This window comes from Gavialis gangeticus, unplaced genomic scaffold (assembly GCF_001723915.1).
Source record: "Gavialis gangeticus isolate Ggan-Ray unplaced genomic scaffold, GavGan_comp1, whole genome shotgun sequence".
In the NCBI taxonomy this organism is placed as follows: domain Eukaryota; kingdom Metazoa; phylum Chordata; order Crocodylia; family Gavialidae; genus Gavialis; species Gavialis gangeticus.
In genome coordinates this window covers 150,422,824-150,437,968 of record NW_017729032.1, presented here as the reverse complement: position 1 = coordinate 150,437,968, position 15,145 = coordinate 150,422,824, and the positions used below count along the sequence as shown (strand labels likewise).

At 43.6% G+C, this 15,145-nt stretch overlaps 1 protein-coding gene across 1 annotated transcript in view; it reads right to left on the bottom strand.

Annotated features, from left to right (window-relative positions):
* Positions 1–2,619: 2,619 nt before the first annotated feature.
* Positions 2,620–15,145, bottom strand: part of CREG2 (cellular repressor of E1A stimulated genes 2) — a 23,710-nt gene continuing 11,184 nt past the window's right edge. Inside the window, exons 3-4 of the mRNA XM_019525372.1 lie at positions 3,910–4,023; positions 2,620–3,115 (exon numbers count right to left, since the gene is read on the bottom strand). Of these exons, the coding sequence (XP_019380917.1) occupies positions 2,968–3,115; positions 3,910–4,023 (262 nt within the window). The 3' untranslated portion in view covers positions 2,620–2,967. The remainder of the gene's footprint in view (positions 3,116–3,909; positions 4,024–15,145) is intronic.

Sequence of the window (15,145 nt, the reverse complement as noted above, 5' to 3'; positions counted from 1 at the left end):
GTAAGTATTCTCGTGCTTGTCAGTGTAACTCCTGTGTGGGGGTGGTTGCTAATAAATGCTGTGCTATCTGATATATAGTTGGTATTTGCTGTAGTACTTTAAAATGCTCTTTAAAATAACTGCATAACTGCTACTGGCTTCTGGATTTAATACAGGCACTTCAACTGAATGACTGACATGGTCAGTTGGATTCCAACACAGGCCAGCAGAGAAAAATATAGAGAAAAATACGGAGTAATTATTAATGACTCTAAAACTTTAATTTTATTCTACTGTGTTTTGTCTAGACATTAAATATAGGAAAATTATATTTGCTGTGTGTGTCACTCTTCTTAGACAACTCTGGGTATAATGTTAAACTAGGACAACAAAATGTGTAATTACAGTTACAAATCAATATTAGCGCAAGCTTTGGAGCTCCCCTGATTGGGTCTAATCTTCTGCCTGTTGAAATCAATGAAAAGCTTCCATTAACCTCAGTGGTCAGGGATTAGATCCATAATGAACACAGATCTCAATGGCAAAATAATGTGACTGGGAAAGCTTCAGTAATGGTATTTTATAAACCTACATGGGGCCAGCCTTTTAGTTCTCATATTGATAGAGCCAATACGGTGGAAGACATGGGGTGAGGACGATGGGGCAAGCTTGGAGGAAAAAACATGCCGCTTCTTTACATGAAAAAGAAAAACAGCTAGACAGTATACTTTCTTCCATCCTGTAGACCACTGCCAGATCATGGTAATAAAGCAGGGTCCTGCTGTGGCTCCAGAAGGCATGAGTTCAAAGCCTCAGGGCAGGCTTTGTGCTGAAGGCTACCTCTGGTGAGAGAGAGGACAGAGACAATACAGTAAACAGGTATCTAAATTAGATGTATCTCCTCAAATATTCCATCAGTCCTACAGAGCTCTAGCAGTAGTGGGGGCACTAAAGTACAAAAGGTGCAGGTATCTCCTGGCATTTTAAGCATCAGGTCATATCATCCTATTCAGAGTAAATTTGTGAGGCATGGTGAATCTAACATTGCTCCTACTGGTGGACCTGAACTGGCTGTACAAAAGTGCAAAGTATTTGGCAAAAATCCTCATGCAAACAATGTTAATATGGCAAGCATATGGCAACAGAGCTCAAGATCTGTTTAAAGATGATTACTGTAGAATCAACTGATCTTCTGTAACCTCTCTCAGTACAACTGCAGAGCATAGCCAGTAGCTTTCCAGTCAATCACAGCACAGCCAGCATGACTGGATTCCCTTATTTTTCTCTCCTTTGAAGCCCTGACTGGACAAGAGACAATTTCTGTAGCTTTCTTGCTATTACTAATGATGGTTTAGAAAAATTGCTGTTGTCATTTCAATCAATACATCAGTTACCTTTATGGAAGTCTAATTAACATGGTGATTACAGGCATCAGTTTGTCTGCAGTCAGCTCTCGCCATTGCTGATATCATAGGAAATACACTCTCATTTTTTTTTAAGATTACACAGGGCCTGAGAACAAACAACATATTCTTTTAATGGATTGACTCAGCATAGGGTTGTTGGTTGTAGCTGTGTTGGTCTAAAGACATAGGCAGACAAGGTTCTTTCCAACTATTTGAGTTGGTCTAATAAAAGATATTGGATTTACCCAAAGAACCTTGTCTGCTTACAAAAACTAGGCATGTGTCTGGGGCTGTCTCTGAAGTAGCTAGTATCAGGCCTTTAGGACTTCCACCTGGGAATGCTGTACGACACGCACTTTCCATTCTAGGCACACAAAACTCAAGTCTGTAGTTCTTGCTCGTCTCTGCTGTATATTTTAACAGTAAGCATATACACATTCCTTGCAACCTGTAGAGATAAAGTATCCACTAAAACCACCTAACCATTTCCATTAAGATGCCTTAGGTCACGGGTTGTAGAATAAAATGACCAGACTATTTTTTAAAAGGACTAAGGACTGAAAAAGCTGTCTTAGACTCCCCTAGCACTATTCCACTACATATTTTTCAGTGAAGCTTTGACTTCCCAGTGAGGAAGTAATATGTTGTTGGATTGAAAACTACCTCCAAGACTTGCCTTAAGAAGACAAATTTCAGGTAGACTTAACCCCCCGCCCCAACTTATTTACACAATACTAGGGTCAGGAACAGGAATGAGTTAATAAAACTGAGGGAGAAACAGGATGTGAAAAACCAGCAACAGAAATTTTCCTATCAATAATCTAAAACAGGCTTACCAGAGACTACATTCTTTAAAAAGAATGTTTATCCTTGCACTGGGATTATCCTGTGGTGGGTCTGATTTTTCTGTTTGACCCTTTAGCTTGTTTCATTTCCCTTGCACTACTAGGTGTGACGAACTAAATTTGCATTCTTTGAGCTGCATGTATTCTGCCACTACAAAAGTAGGCAGGGATTACATTTCTGCATCCCCATTTCTCAATTTTCAGGCAGAATGTTTCACTCTCTTGTTAGCGCAAGTGTGTAATGAATATGTAAATACCAAAATGAAAACAGCTTCATTAAAAATATAAACAAAACATTTCTTTATAGTTGCAGCTAGCATTATTTTGGTTAGAATGTCCAGAAAACAAGAAAGAGCAAATAACAATAATACTTTCATTATACATAGCAGTTTTTTTATAGGCAATTTGTTTTTCTGTGAATCAAAACACTATATTTAGTATATGTCATAATCAGCATGTGAGGGCATGGCAATAAAAATCAAAACAGGCAGATCCAAAACATTTTTAAACAGATATCCTATATGAAATTGCAAGAATGCAATTTAGGTTTACTATCCACAGCTGATTTTTAATTTAACTGTCCATATTGGTTCATTTTCATTCTGTTCTATTTAAAAAAAGATGGATTTATTTTGAAGACTTAAACAAAAAATGGTCACTGCAAAATGATCATTCAACAACATGGTGCTTAAAGTGTTTTGAAAACAAACTCTGAAAAATTCTTTTTCAAAGCTTAATTAAGCTTTACTTGGAACTCCTTTGAAATATTCTTCCACTGCAATAGTAGAAACACCTCCATACCAGTTATGAAGCCAGACATGCTCAACACTCATCTTCATGAAGAACCATTCATAGTTACGAGGCCATTTCCTTATGACTGGATGTCTGAAAGGATTAAAAAAAATTCTAATCTGAAAGAGTTAATATCATTCAACAGTATTTGTCTTCTCTCTTTGTAAAGCCCAAGTTGTTCTAAACTGGCAGTAAGTAGGAGCAAGGTAGCAATGGGAACCCAAGCTCCTTTAAAGGGTGAAAAAACTTGGGTGACAGCATGAGGTTCTTCTGTTCATTCCAATACATAAACCCACTTAAAGGCCTTGTAGAATTCAGATCCTGCTTTCCAAAAGCATTGGATCTTCTGCTTCTTTTGAGATTGCATGTTACTTCACAAGTAGTGATGGAAAAAAAGGGCTGTCATTTTGACTCCCTATGCACTAGCCAACAGAGCAGTCTTGCTGCATGGAGGATAGGACTTAAGTAACAGGTGTCCAGTCTTTGCATTCCTGGGAGCACAGGAGGCATTTGGGATGCTTCCTTGATCTCCTATGAGGGCTAAAGACATCCCACTGCTCCTTAATTTGTGGTTAAATGACACACTCTTGTCTTAAAGAAAGACTAACCAAAAGTCATAAATCCTAGAATTAAAAGCAGATTCTATAAGAACTATATTTAGTTCTGTTTGTTTATATAATCTATTTGACTGTCCCAAGAGTACAAAGAAGTCCTAAAGTCCTGTATAAGTGGTGATGGGTAGAATTTTAGATTGACATAGTCCGTGGCCCAGCACAAAAAGACTAGGTCTGATCCTTATGGGATAATCAGTCCCAGTTGCCTACATCATTATTTATTGGTCTCAAAATTCTAAGCTTTACTATATTATATAACTATTACATACAAACCTGGAAAACAGTGCTTGCTTGGCAAATTCCATTTCCTCTGGAGGCACCATGATCATCTGTCCTGTAAGGGTCAGTTTGGCACACCTTGGATCATCAGGTTCAATTACATTTTTTCTGAACACAGGAAAAAAGTTTGTCTATCATAGTTTGTTTTTATAGCAGGAATTTTTAAGAAAGTATTTATAATGGCCAAATATGAGTAGTGCTCTGTATGAATATAACTCATGCTCACCTGTTTAGTAGCTCTAGTATTCTAATCCAAAGATCAGAACTGCAAACCTTTATTTGCCTGAGTAATAATATTCAGTAAAACATTGTAGAGGGTTAAATAGTACTTACATGAATTAGAACTGCAGAATCAGGTCCAAAGTTTGTACTAATTCATCTATGTTCTAAACAAATGCTTTTTAAAATAGATTAGTACATACTGTCTAAGAACAGAAGAAAGAAATTGTTCTAATCTTTCACATGGCCAGCTGGTCTATTTAATTCTTGAAAATGTATGCTGTAGAACAAGGCACACAACAGTAACAAAAAGGTTTTTGCCATCCATACATAGAATTAGTCAATTATTTTATAAGCAAACCAACTTCTTTCGCTGTCTTACCCAAAAACCAAAACATGTAATAGTTTCCTTTACAACCTTATCATAAGGTTGGACTAAGGATTTTGAGGAGGATTAGTGAGATGGTTAGTATGCATCTTAACAGGTTTAAAAAAATGTGTATTTATGTGCTTTTAGCTGCCTTCCTCTTAGCTTTCTGCTGAAGATCCAACTGCCTATGCTTTTCTACCCAATCTTTATAAAGAAAAGGAATGGACTTACTATCTTTAAAAAATGAGAACTCCAGGACATCTAGGTCCTTCAAGTTAGACAATTTGTTACTGTTCTCCTGCTCTGCCTATCCGGTTATAGTATTTAAAATAAGTCATGGTAGTACTGCTCTCTGTTCACAGGTGTAAGTCAAGGATAACTCCACGGATGGCAAAGATGTTCTGTACAGTTATGCCAATAACCTGATCCTGACATGTGATCAGTAGCCTCAAACATCCAGTGGTTTTAACACAGGTTGAGATTACTCAACACTTTGCAGGACTGAGGCCTACATGAGAGTGTAATTAAACCCCAGGAATCATATTAGGGCACTGGGATTGCAGTTCTTAGTCTCAGTGTTTTAAACCAAAGAAGAAAACCACAGTAAATTAAATCTGATCCACAACTGATTTTATTCAAAGATCCTGGCTTGAACTCTTTAGCCCTCACCATGTATATGCAATTTGCAAATGCATTTTTCCTTGTAATTCTTAATGTGGTTCTTTTGCATGCAGGAAACATATGGGAATCCTCCCGCAGCTAATTTAACACCTGCAAATTCCCCACAGATGGTAATGAAAGACTACATTGCCTATTGGATAAAGTGTCTGCTTTTATACATAGGGCCAAGAACTTGTATTTGCCAGAGAACATAATGGGCTGATATTCAGCTGTGCCCAGTAAACAGTTGGCACCATTTTCAGCATAAGCCACAAAGGAGCCATGTGCAGTTTCCTCATCCTGAGGCTGGTTTTTCATTATCCTCAGCAGTTCTGAGCAGCTTAAGCTCTCCCAAGGAGCTACTGCACTTGTAAAAATTACTCCACACTGTCTGTGTTCTCTCTCTAGAACACTTTCTTCATTGTGATAGGGCTGGGGAAAAAGTCCAAGGCTTGATTCTGCCTAATTTTTTCATTCAAATGATGGTTTTTTTTTCTGAGGAATGTTCAGCTTTTTTTAGTACTAGTTAAATTAAGTAATTAATTAATGTTACTCTGAGTACTTGAAAATCTTCATTCCCTAACCAGATTATAAATTCAATTAAACCAATGTAAATTTAGAGAAAGAACTTGTTTAAATAAATTAGAAGTTAATTCACAATTTCCAGCTGACAACAGTAAAATAAAGTAAATTTCAGTAACTTGACCCTATTTCATTCTAGGGTAAATTGCTGTGGTTTAATCTTCCGTTACTGTGTGATACAAGCAGACAGATGAAATAGTTACAACAGATTCTTCTGACTATAGTAGGTCCTCCACTACCTGTTTTAATGTGGTACAACTGTTACATCTGTTCGTGCCTTGAGATCTGTCTAATATCTGACTTCCTGTGTTCAACCATAACAGTGCATTAATATATTTGTAGTTTGTTTGTTCATTTAGTCAAGTCTGTTTTAAAAATAATCAAAAGGAACTTTTTGCCAGTCAAATATGCATGCATTTTAGCATTCAGATTCAAATAACAGGCTTGTTTCTAAATGCATGGAGCTGACTTTTCAAGAGTAACATGGCAGCAACATAGCTGAGCAATTGGGAAGAGCATTTTTTTTGCAAGTGCATTTTTGTCTTGCATAATTATTGCAAGTTTCTTACAGGTAGCATTATAATAATAAATGTTCACGTAAGAAGGTCAAGTATAATGGGACTGGTGAAGATGGGAGATCTGGTTTGACTATTAATTTTAGGAGTTATAAAAGATTACAATGGCTAGGGATGGAAGTTGCACATAAACTGGTTTAAGTGATCAGAAACTGGTTTAAACCTGTAACAGGACATAAGTCCAGTGCACCAGTTACAAAATGGCTGAAACTGGCTTTAGATAATCCTGGTTGAATGTAGTATCTGACTTTAACTGATTGAACTCAAACCAGTTTATGCAACTTCTGTCCCAGACCACTTCCTGATTTAAGTTCAACCAGAGTCCCCCAGCATCCCAACATGCTCTCTGGGCTGGGTTGTGCTCTCTATTACAGTGGAACAGGGCTGGCCCCTCCCCTTTGCTCCCCAGCCAGAGCAGAGACAAGCAGGGGTAGGGGCCTGGCCAGAGGCTGGCCCTGGAAGGGAGCAGGGAAGAGTTTTATTTTGCTTCCCGCACCCCTCCCCCCATCCTACCAGCATGGACCTGCATGTCTCCACTGGCTGCTCCAGCAGTGGGGGCATTGCCAGCCCCAGCAGTAGCCTGGAGTGAACTGGCCAAGGAGGGGTTTAATTTCCCCCTCCCTGTCCCACCAGCACAGACTGGAGCTGGGGTCTGCCGGGTGATTGCCCCTCACTGCTGCCGTGGCAGGTCTGGGGCGCAGCCAAATGCCAGCCGGAATGGACCCTGAGGCAGAGGGGCAGGCAGGACGAATTATTCCCCCCTCTAGCCCTGGGGCACTGCAGCTAGTGTCTGCCCACTCCAACCACCACCACCACTCCCTGCATGGGGCAAGCACTGGAGCACTGGAGCAGAAGCAAGCACTGCCCACTCTGCCAGATGTGGGAGGGAGGAAGGAATAACCTCCCTCCCTGCCCCCTCACTTCAGGGGCTCTGCGGTCCAGCCTCTGGCCAGGTCCCTGACCTTGCCGCTGCAGCAGCAAGGGGGCAGGGCCCTTGATGGGGGCAGCAACCCCCGTCCTGGTGTCTGGGGAATGTGAGCCTCTTCTCAGCAGTGGGGCCCATGAGTGGCGATCAGAGCTGTTGCAGACTGCATGGGGCAGGCAGCGGCACCATGGCTCAGAGGGGGCCACAGGTCCCTCAAGGGCCCCTAGTGCCGCCACTGCTTGCACTGCGCAGTCTGTGGCAGCTCTCCTCATCCCACAGTGCCACTCCACTGCTGGGAAGAGGCTTGCACTCCAGGACATTGTGACAGGGGCTGCAGCCCCCATCAGAGTCGCTCCCCCCTCACTGCTCCAGCAGCAGGGGCTGGGCCAGAGGCTAGCTGGCATGGCCCCCTTAGGTGGGCAGCAGAGAGGAGGGTTATTGCCCCCTCTGCCCCTGGGGGACTGCAGCGGGGTCTACTCACCCTGAGCACTGCCACCACCACTCACTCCTTGCAGGGAGGGAGCAGCAGAATAATCCTCCTCCTGCCCCCTCCACCAGACACTGGAGTGAGGGAGGAATAACCCTGCCCCCTGCCTAAGCAGGCCATGCCGGCTTGAGTGGCGAGTGGGGAGTGACCCTGCAGCCCCTGTCAAGGTGTCCCAGTGTGTGAGGATCTAGTGGCAGAGTTGGGGGCCATTGAGGTTATTCCTCCCTCCCTCTGGTGTCTGGAGGAAGAGACAAGAGGGGGCTTATTCTGCTGGTTGCCTGGTCCAGGCAGTGGTGCCAGTCAGGGCAGGCAGACTGCCTCAGGGGCCATGTCAGCTGGTGTCTGGCTGTGCCCCAGCCCTGCCACTGCATCAGCAAGGGGGTAGCATGTGGTGGACCTCAGTTTGGGTCCATGCCAGTGGGACAGGGAAGAGGGAATTAAAATTAAGTCAGTTCACTCCAAGCTACTTCCAGGGCTGGCCACATCTCCCCATCCCACCCCCCAGGACAGCTTCCCTGCAGCCAAGGGCTGCTCTAGCGCCCCCCAATGCCTGGCCTCAGCCACTGCAGGCATGTGCCTGCATTTTATGAATGTCTATTCCAGGGGTCAGCAACCCCTGGCATGCATGCGGAGCATGGCACACAAGGCCATTTTGCTCAGCACATCACCACCAGCCCAGGCTCTAAGCAGCTGCTGCCAGCCACGGAGGCCAGGGTGCTTCCATCAGGCAGCTGGGAGGCTGCAAGCCCTGCTGCAAGCAGAATGGGCCCCGTGGGCCAGCTGCAGCTGGGAGGCTGCAAACAGCTGCTCTGGGCTCCAGCACATCGGGGCTCCAGCACCTACCAAGGTGCTGGAGCCTACCTTGTTTTTTCAGTACTCCGGCCAAAAAACGTTGCCTACCCCTGGTCTATTCACTTGCAAATTGGTTCACTCTAGCCAGGTTAGACTAAACTTCAAAGATTGAATCAATTCAGGCTCTGACTTTCTGAATGTCTGTCCCTAACCAATCAGATCCATTCTCCGAACCAGTTCAAACCAGTGGTGCTCAACCTTCTGGCCCCATGGGCTGGATGTGTGGCACAGGGATGGCCCACAGGCTGAATCCAGCAGGGGGTGAAGATAGGGACAACTGCTCCAGTGCTGACTTTGCAGGGGAGAAGCGTGAAAAAAAGCAGCTGCTGCTATTCACAATCCCAGTGATAACTGGAAGTCACTGCTTGTTTTGCCCTGAGCACCTGGATACGTCCTTACACTGTTGGGATCCAGTGTTGCATCAGTGCATAGGTCAGTCCATGGGTTTGATCCAGTGTGCCAGCCTGGCCCCATGAACCAGACCCAGCTGCAGAGTGACCCCATGTGCTGAATCTGGCCACAGAGTAACCCCCATGCATCAGTGCAATCCAGTGCATGGGGTGTGTTATCCAGCCCTCAGGTTCCTCTTTGGTCTGGAAATTTAGTGGTGGGGGAATGGTAGCAGTGTTAATTGGTAACAGTGTTAAGAGCTTCCAGAGCTGCACTGCCCTCCTGCTGCCAAATTTCCAGACCCATGGGAAGCCCTGCAGGCTGGATGACACATGCCCATACGCCTGATTCAGTTCATAGGCCGGAGGCTTAGCACCAGTGCTCTAAACTTAATTATCATTTGATCTGTTAGTGCCCATGCTTCTCTTTCCTTCCAAAAACATGTTTGTATATTTTCAATTGACAACAGGCCCTATGCTGCAATTGTTAGGCAATGATTCCTGAAGTAATTGGGAAGATTTTGCACAAATAGGGAGTGTTGTGTCAGGTTCTAAATCTCTGAGCTATAAGAAGAAAAGCTGTACTGAGAAATGCAATTTTTCTATATTCTTGGTTGATACCAGACACATATTTCAGTCTCTAGAATATTTCAGCTTCTCTTCTCTGCTTGGCCTGAGTGGTCTTGACTTTTGTTTGTAGGTTTCACTATGTTCTTGTGTCACATGTTGGGGTGTTACATGAGTTTGCACATGCAATGAAAAAGCTATACATTTTATGATTTGTTAAATTAATTTGTTCAAACTGAATTTTGCGGTATTAACCTGCAGGGCAAGGAGGTTACTTACCTGGAAAATCAGGCCAGAAAATTGTTTGTGAAGGTTAAATTAGCCAAAAAGGGACAATGATAGGTCTAAACTTGTTATTATATATAATTACATTGTTGGCAGAGTGTTTATCATTGCCTTTTATGCTGATTTCTATTTCAGAATAGTTACCTAGTATTCTAATCTTACTTAGTTTTGTACATGTCAAAGGGGTTCTTAATGTTCTGAAATAAATGTACATCTGCATTTTCTGTGGTTGAGTGTTGTCCTAAAATGTGCTCTTTTCCTTTGTCATAGAATCATAGAAGTAGGGTTGGAAGGGACCTTGTAGATCTTCAAGTCTGACCCCCCGCCTGGGCGGGAGAAAAGACTGGACTCAAATGAGTCCAGCCAGGTAGTCATCAAGCCTCTTCTTAAAGATCCCCACAGTAGGAGCCAGCACCACTTCCCTAGGAAGTTGGTTCCAGCTCCTAGCCGCCCTAACTGTGAAGTAGTTCTTGCGGATGTCTAATCTAAACCTACTCTCTAATAATTTGTGTCCATTGTTCCTTGTCATGCCAGGGGGTGCTAGGGGAAACAGTGTCTCCCCTAAACCCTTCTGGTCCCCCCCCAGTGAGTTTATAGACAGTCACCAGGTCCCCCCTCAGCCTTCTCTTGTGAAGGCTGAACAGGTTTAGGTCCCGCAGTCTTTCAATGTAGGGTCTGCCCTGTAGTCCCCAGATCATGCGGGTAGCCCTCCTCTGGACCCTTTCAGTGTTGTCCACATCCCTCCTGAAATGGGGCGCACAAAACTGGATGCAGTACTCCAGCTGTGGCCTGACCAGCGTCGCACAGAGGGGGAGGATCACCTCCCTGGCTCTACCTAAGATGCACCTGTGGATGCATGACAAGGTCCGGTTGTATAATAATTCAAGTTTTAGTTAACAGAGTTCTTGCTTAAATGCAGGCAGGTTCTGCGTTTTCAACAGTGCTGCTATAGTATTTGATGTAAATCTGGGATTTGCTTCCAAGAAGTAGAAGGATACAGGAGGTGAGTAATTCCCTCAGTGTATTGCCGTAACAAAATTCCTAGAGAACATCCGTGGACATTAATCAATAATTAATTTTCTCTATATAAGCATTTATGTCTTCCGCCCTCAATCTATCTGGACTTTGTGTTGGCACAATAATTAGTGGGGAAGGTGAAAATGGCTTCAGAACACATTTACGTACTCTCTTACCTTGGATGCTACTGTAGGGGAGAGGGTATTACAGCTGGTTGTGCTGGCTTTGTGCCAGGAAATACCTATTGGGCTCCTTAGGACATCTCTGTCAGGGCTCAATATTAGGCCCTCAGTATTCCTGCAAAGGATTTTGTGAATAAATATAGACCAGAAGGAAGAAAGACTAGGGGATGGAAAAAAAGACAAATGAATCAAGATATACCACTTACATGAAAGAATGCACACTTTGCTAAAGAGATTAAACAAAGCCAGACTGGAAGGGAAATATGTGTTTTATTAGAGCCGATTCTGTATTATCTGGTGCACTGTGGTTTAGAGGCATTACTTTAATTATTCATCAGGTTTGAGGCAAGAAAAGGATTGATTGGCCCAGTTTTTCTGCTCATAATGGGCAAACGACATAGTACTTGACTCCAGGCAAGCAGTTGTTTAGTTCACGCATGTGTGACTGATCAGTCAGGGAGACTGCACTTCATCCCATCTCTAGAGAAACTCCACATGATTTTTATATAAGGCATAGTTCTTCTCAAAGCATGTGTCATTCTCAGCTTGTAGAGGAATTAATGTTTTTAACAATTATACAATGCTCTGAGGTGCCCAAAGACAAATATTTTCATTTTCCACCCACTTGGCTCCATTCCACTTCCACCCATATTAGGTCCTGGTTCAAAAATCACTCAGAGTGAAACCTCATTAAAATATTTACTTGAACAAGAGTATAACCAACACTGTTCCCTGAATTCACCTCCTGTGTTTTTTATTGGAAAATTCTCATCCAAAAACAACCTATGTCCAGGTCTGGCAAAATTATAGTTCATAGTGAATGCCTACATTGATGCCTAACATCATAATGAATATGAGGCTATTGTTAAGGATATGTTCGAAAGCTAAGGGCCCTGTCTCCATTGACAACATATGAATCCTGTTCCCAGACTTTCAAAAATAGACAAGTCCCAAGATATTTTTTTTACTATTAATAGTCATTTCTATTCAGTTCCTAAAGACCATCAACGGGATGAAGAATAACAGGGTTATTGTCTATACTTGAAATATATTATAGACCATGGGATTATGTTTTTTAAAGTCCTCAGAAGGAAGTGTTATGCAATAAGATAATTAGTTTAGCTGATATATTAATACACATAGTACTTTGATTTTATATTTAGAAAAGCACAAGTTATGTGCATTAAATATGCCATCTGTGGCTCATAATTCACCACTGAAGGATCTGAAGACATAAGTATGTATTAGCATTACTAATCTGTGTTGCATGAACGTCAAACAAAATCTCTATTGAAAGTAAATTTCATAAGCTGAAAAGCTGCTGCTACTGGCTTCAGCATGATTCTGCAGGGCATGATTGCCCTGCCTTGCCCCTGATTTTGACAAGAAACATTCTTTCTTGTCCTTACTTCAAAGCTTATAAAAAAAATTTAAAAGGCATCTTTACTTTTGGACGTGAGGTCTTCCATTTTAAACATAAAGCAAGTCTTGGGGTAAAAAAATAGATTTTTACATAATAGCGATTTCTGCATTTGACTGTATATTCTTGTTAGTTTGATCTAATTCATTCCACAATTTCTAAAAGATTTTCCTTTCTGCATTGTTTATACTAGGTAATTGTAATTTGTTAAGTGCTGTCAGTGTGCTTGACTCTCTTTGCTCACGTTAGCTGCATCCAGACGTGCGTGGACATTTGTTTCCCTGGGGACAACTAGTGGCAGCGCACCTTGTGCTACTGCTAGTTGTCCCTGGGGAATGCCCGTGCCATGTGTGCTCTGGTGTGCAGCAAGTTACCCTGGGTGTGGTAGCACTGGGCTGGCTCCAGCAGCCTTACCTGTGGTCCTGGGGGCCTCTCAGGGTGCAGCAGTGGTGATCCTGCTGTGTGGAGTCTGGCCAGTTGTGGAGCGTGGCTCTGGCCAGCCAGGCTGTGGCTCTGGGCAGCGCATGCTGCCGCCATGTGCACCACTCCACTTTTTTTCCACGGGTTTTTTTGGTCCCTGGATACTCTGGAGAATAAGTGAACGTACAGTATGTGGCGCCGCAGATCGCATGGCCATGCTTATCTGGACACAACCATTGGGGTGCAATTAGCAGGTAGCAATAAATTCTAGTGTGGTTCGTGCTGGCGTTTCTTGCTCCCAGGTGCAGTGTTTACACATGTGCCCAGGATGGCATCACATCAAGCTCAGGCAGAGCAGCCCTGGCTGTCAGGGGCTGCAGGGAGTCAGCCTGCCAGCCCAGGGCTACTTTGCCTGGCTTAATGTGCTGCAGAGGAGCTGGCTGGGGCACAAGCGTGCTACAGTGCAGGGCTAGCCAGCAAGCAGCACTTGCACTGTAGTACACTTGTGCCCTAACAAGGCCTGGTTACCATCTACACATGTGTTTTGGTGCACATAACTGCTCCACTGCAGGATAGTACTTGTCCTGGACAGTACTATCCTACAGCAGAATTAATTAATTTACTATGCCCTAATAGGGGCACATGTGTAGACAGTGACACTACTGCAGAGCTAATTAGTCAGCTCTGTAGTAAAGTTTACATGTAGATGCACCCAGCAACAACTAGTATCTGTGACAGAACTATATGATTAAGCGGGTAAAGATATATGGACTAGCTAGAGACAGTTCCATTATTACAGTCAACAACCATCTGGAAAAAAACTTATCAGAGACAGAGGAAGAGACACTAGTATAGTAGACAAGAGTTTTCCAAAATTTGATAGGTAAGAATACAGAGAAGGCAAAAAAATAATTTTGAACTATATATTGTACAGGCTGACTAGTGATGATAGCAGGTATTATATTTAAAATTCTAATTTAATAGTTATGCATTTCCTGGATCTTTAAATGTGAATTTGGAGGAACAACCACAGGCAAGGTTCTTTGGGTAGATATGATATCTTTATTGGACCAACTGCTAGTTGGAAAAAAAGTTCTTTGCAAGCTTTTGGGCACAAACACCCTTCTTCAGGCATTGGGAGACTCTGCTGCTGTTAACAACCACTGATTTATTTTCATGCTGTACAGGGGTAGAGATGTACCTGCACGACCAGATTGGGATGTGAATCTAAACTTCTCCAAAGTTTAGGGGTATCTGTACTCAGGATTTCAACACAGATTCATCTCTAACAAATAACTTCCATTCACTTGTTTTACATTTTCTTACTGCATTCATGAATTGTTAGGCTGGGGGTACTTGGAAAGGCCCTAGGGGATCTGCATGGGCGGGCAGGGATGGAGCGCCGGCACCCACCACCCTGCATCGCTGCCTCCCAGGAGCAGGAATGGGAGGGTGGGGAGGTAAGGGCAATGGTAGCCTTCTGCAGGCCACACAGGTGCCACCCAGCCGACCGCATATGGGGGAGAGGGGGATTTCACATGTAGCAGTCGCCTCCACCACCCCCTGCCCCGTGCCACTGCCATGTGCGAGGCCTGTCAGCAGCCCATGGAGACGCACGTAGAAAAGCAGGGCACGGCAGCGCTGGGCAGCGGGTGGCAGGTGCAAGCTCCCTCCCTCCACCCTGCTCCGCGGGCGGCTGCAGCCACCTTCTCTCCCTCCCCCTACTCTACAACTGGCTGCTGGGGGTACACTTCCTAAGAAAGGTTGAAAACCCCTGTGTTAGGCAATTGTAGTGAAATCAGATTTACATTAAGGTCTTTGCCATTTGTATCCTTACATTCATTTTATGTTAACAGACAACCTTACAACCCTAGGATTATGTGGATCAAGTAGGAGGAGAAGCTGCATTGTGAGAGCTCATTCAAAATGCTAGCATCTAAAATATTGGTAAAAGAGAACCAAAAAATGCAACTGACTTTGGTAATTACTTTTGTAAGAATGTTGTTGCTTTTTTTCTCCTGTGGTAGAAGTCAGTGTGTGGGAAGTTCTGTAACTGTCACAACTTTAGGAGGATGGTGTCAGGATCTGATCCCACAGACACCTTAGCATGGCAAGGGGGGCAGGAGTGTCCGTAAGCCCCCCTGGCTCACCAAGGGCGTCCGGGACTGCCTGCTTGCCAAAAAGGCGGCGTACGCCCGGTGGAAGGGGGGTGAAATCTCCAAAGAGGAGTATACCTCCTCTGCTCAGGCCTGTAGGCGAGCTGTTAGGAAGGCCAAGGCG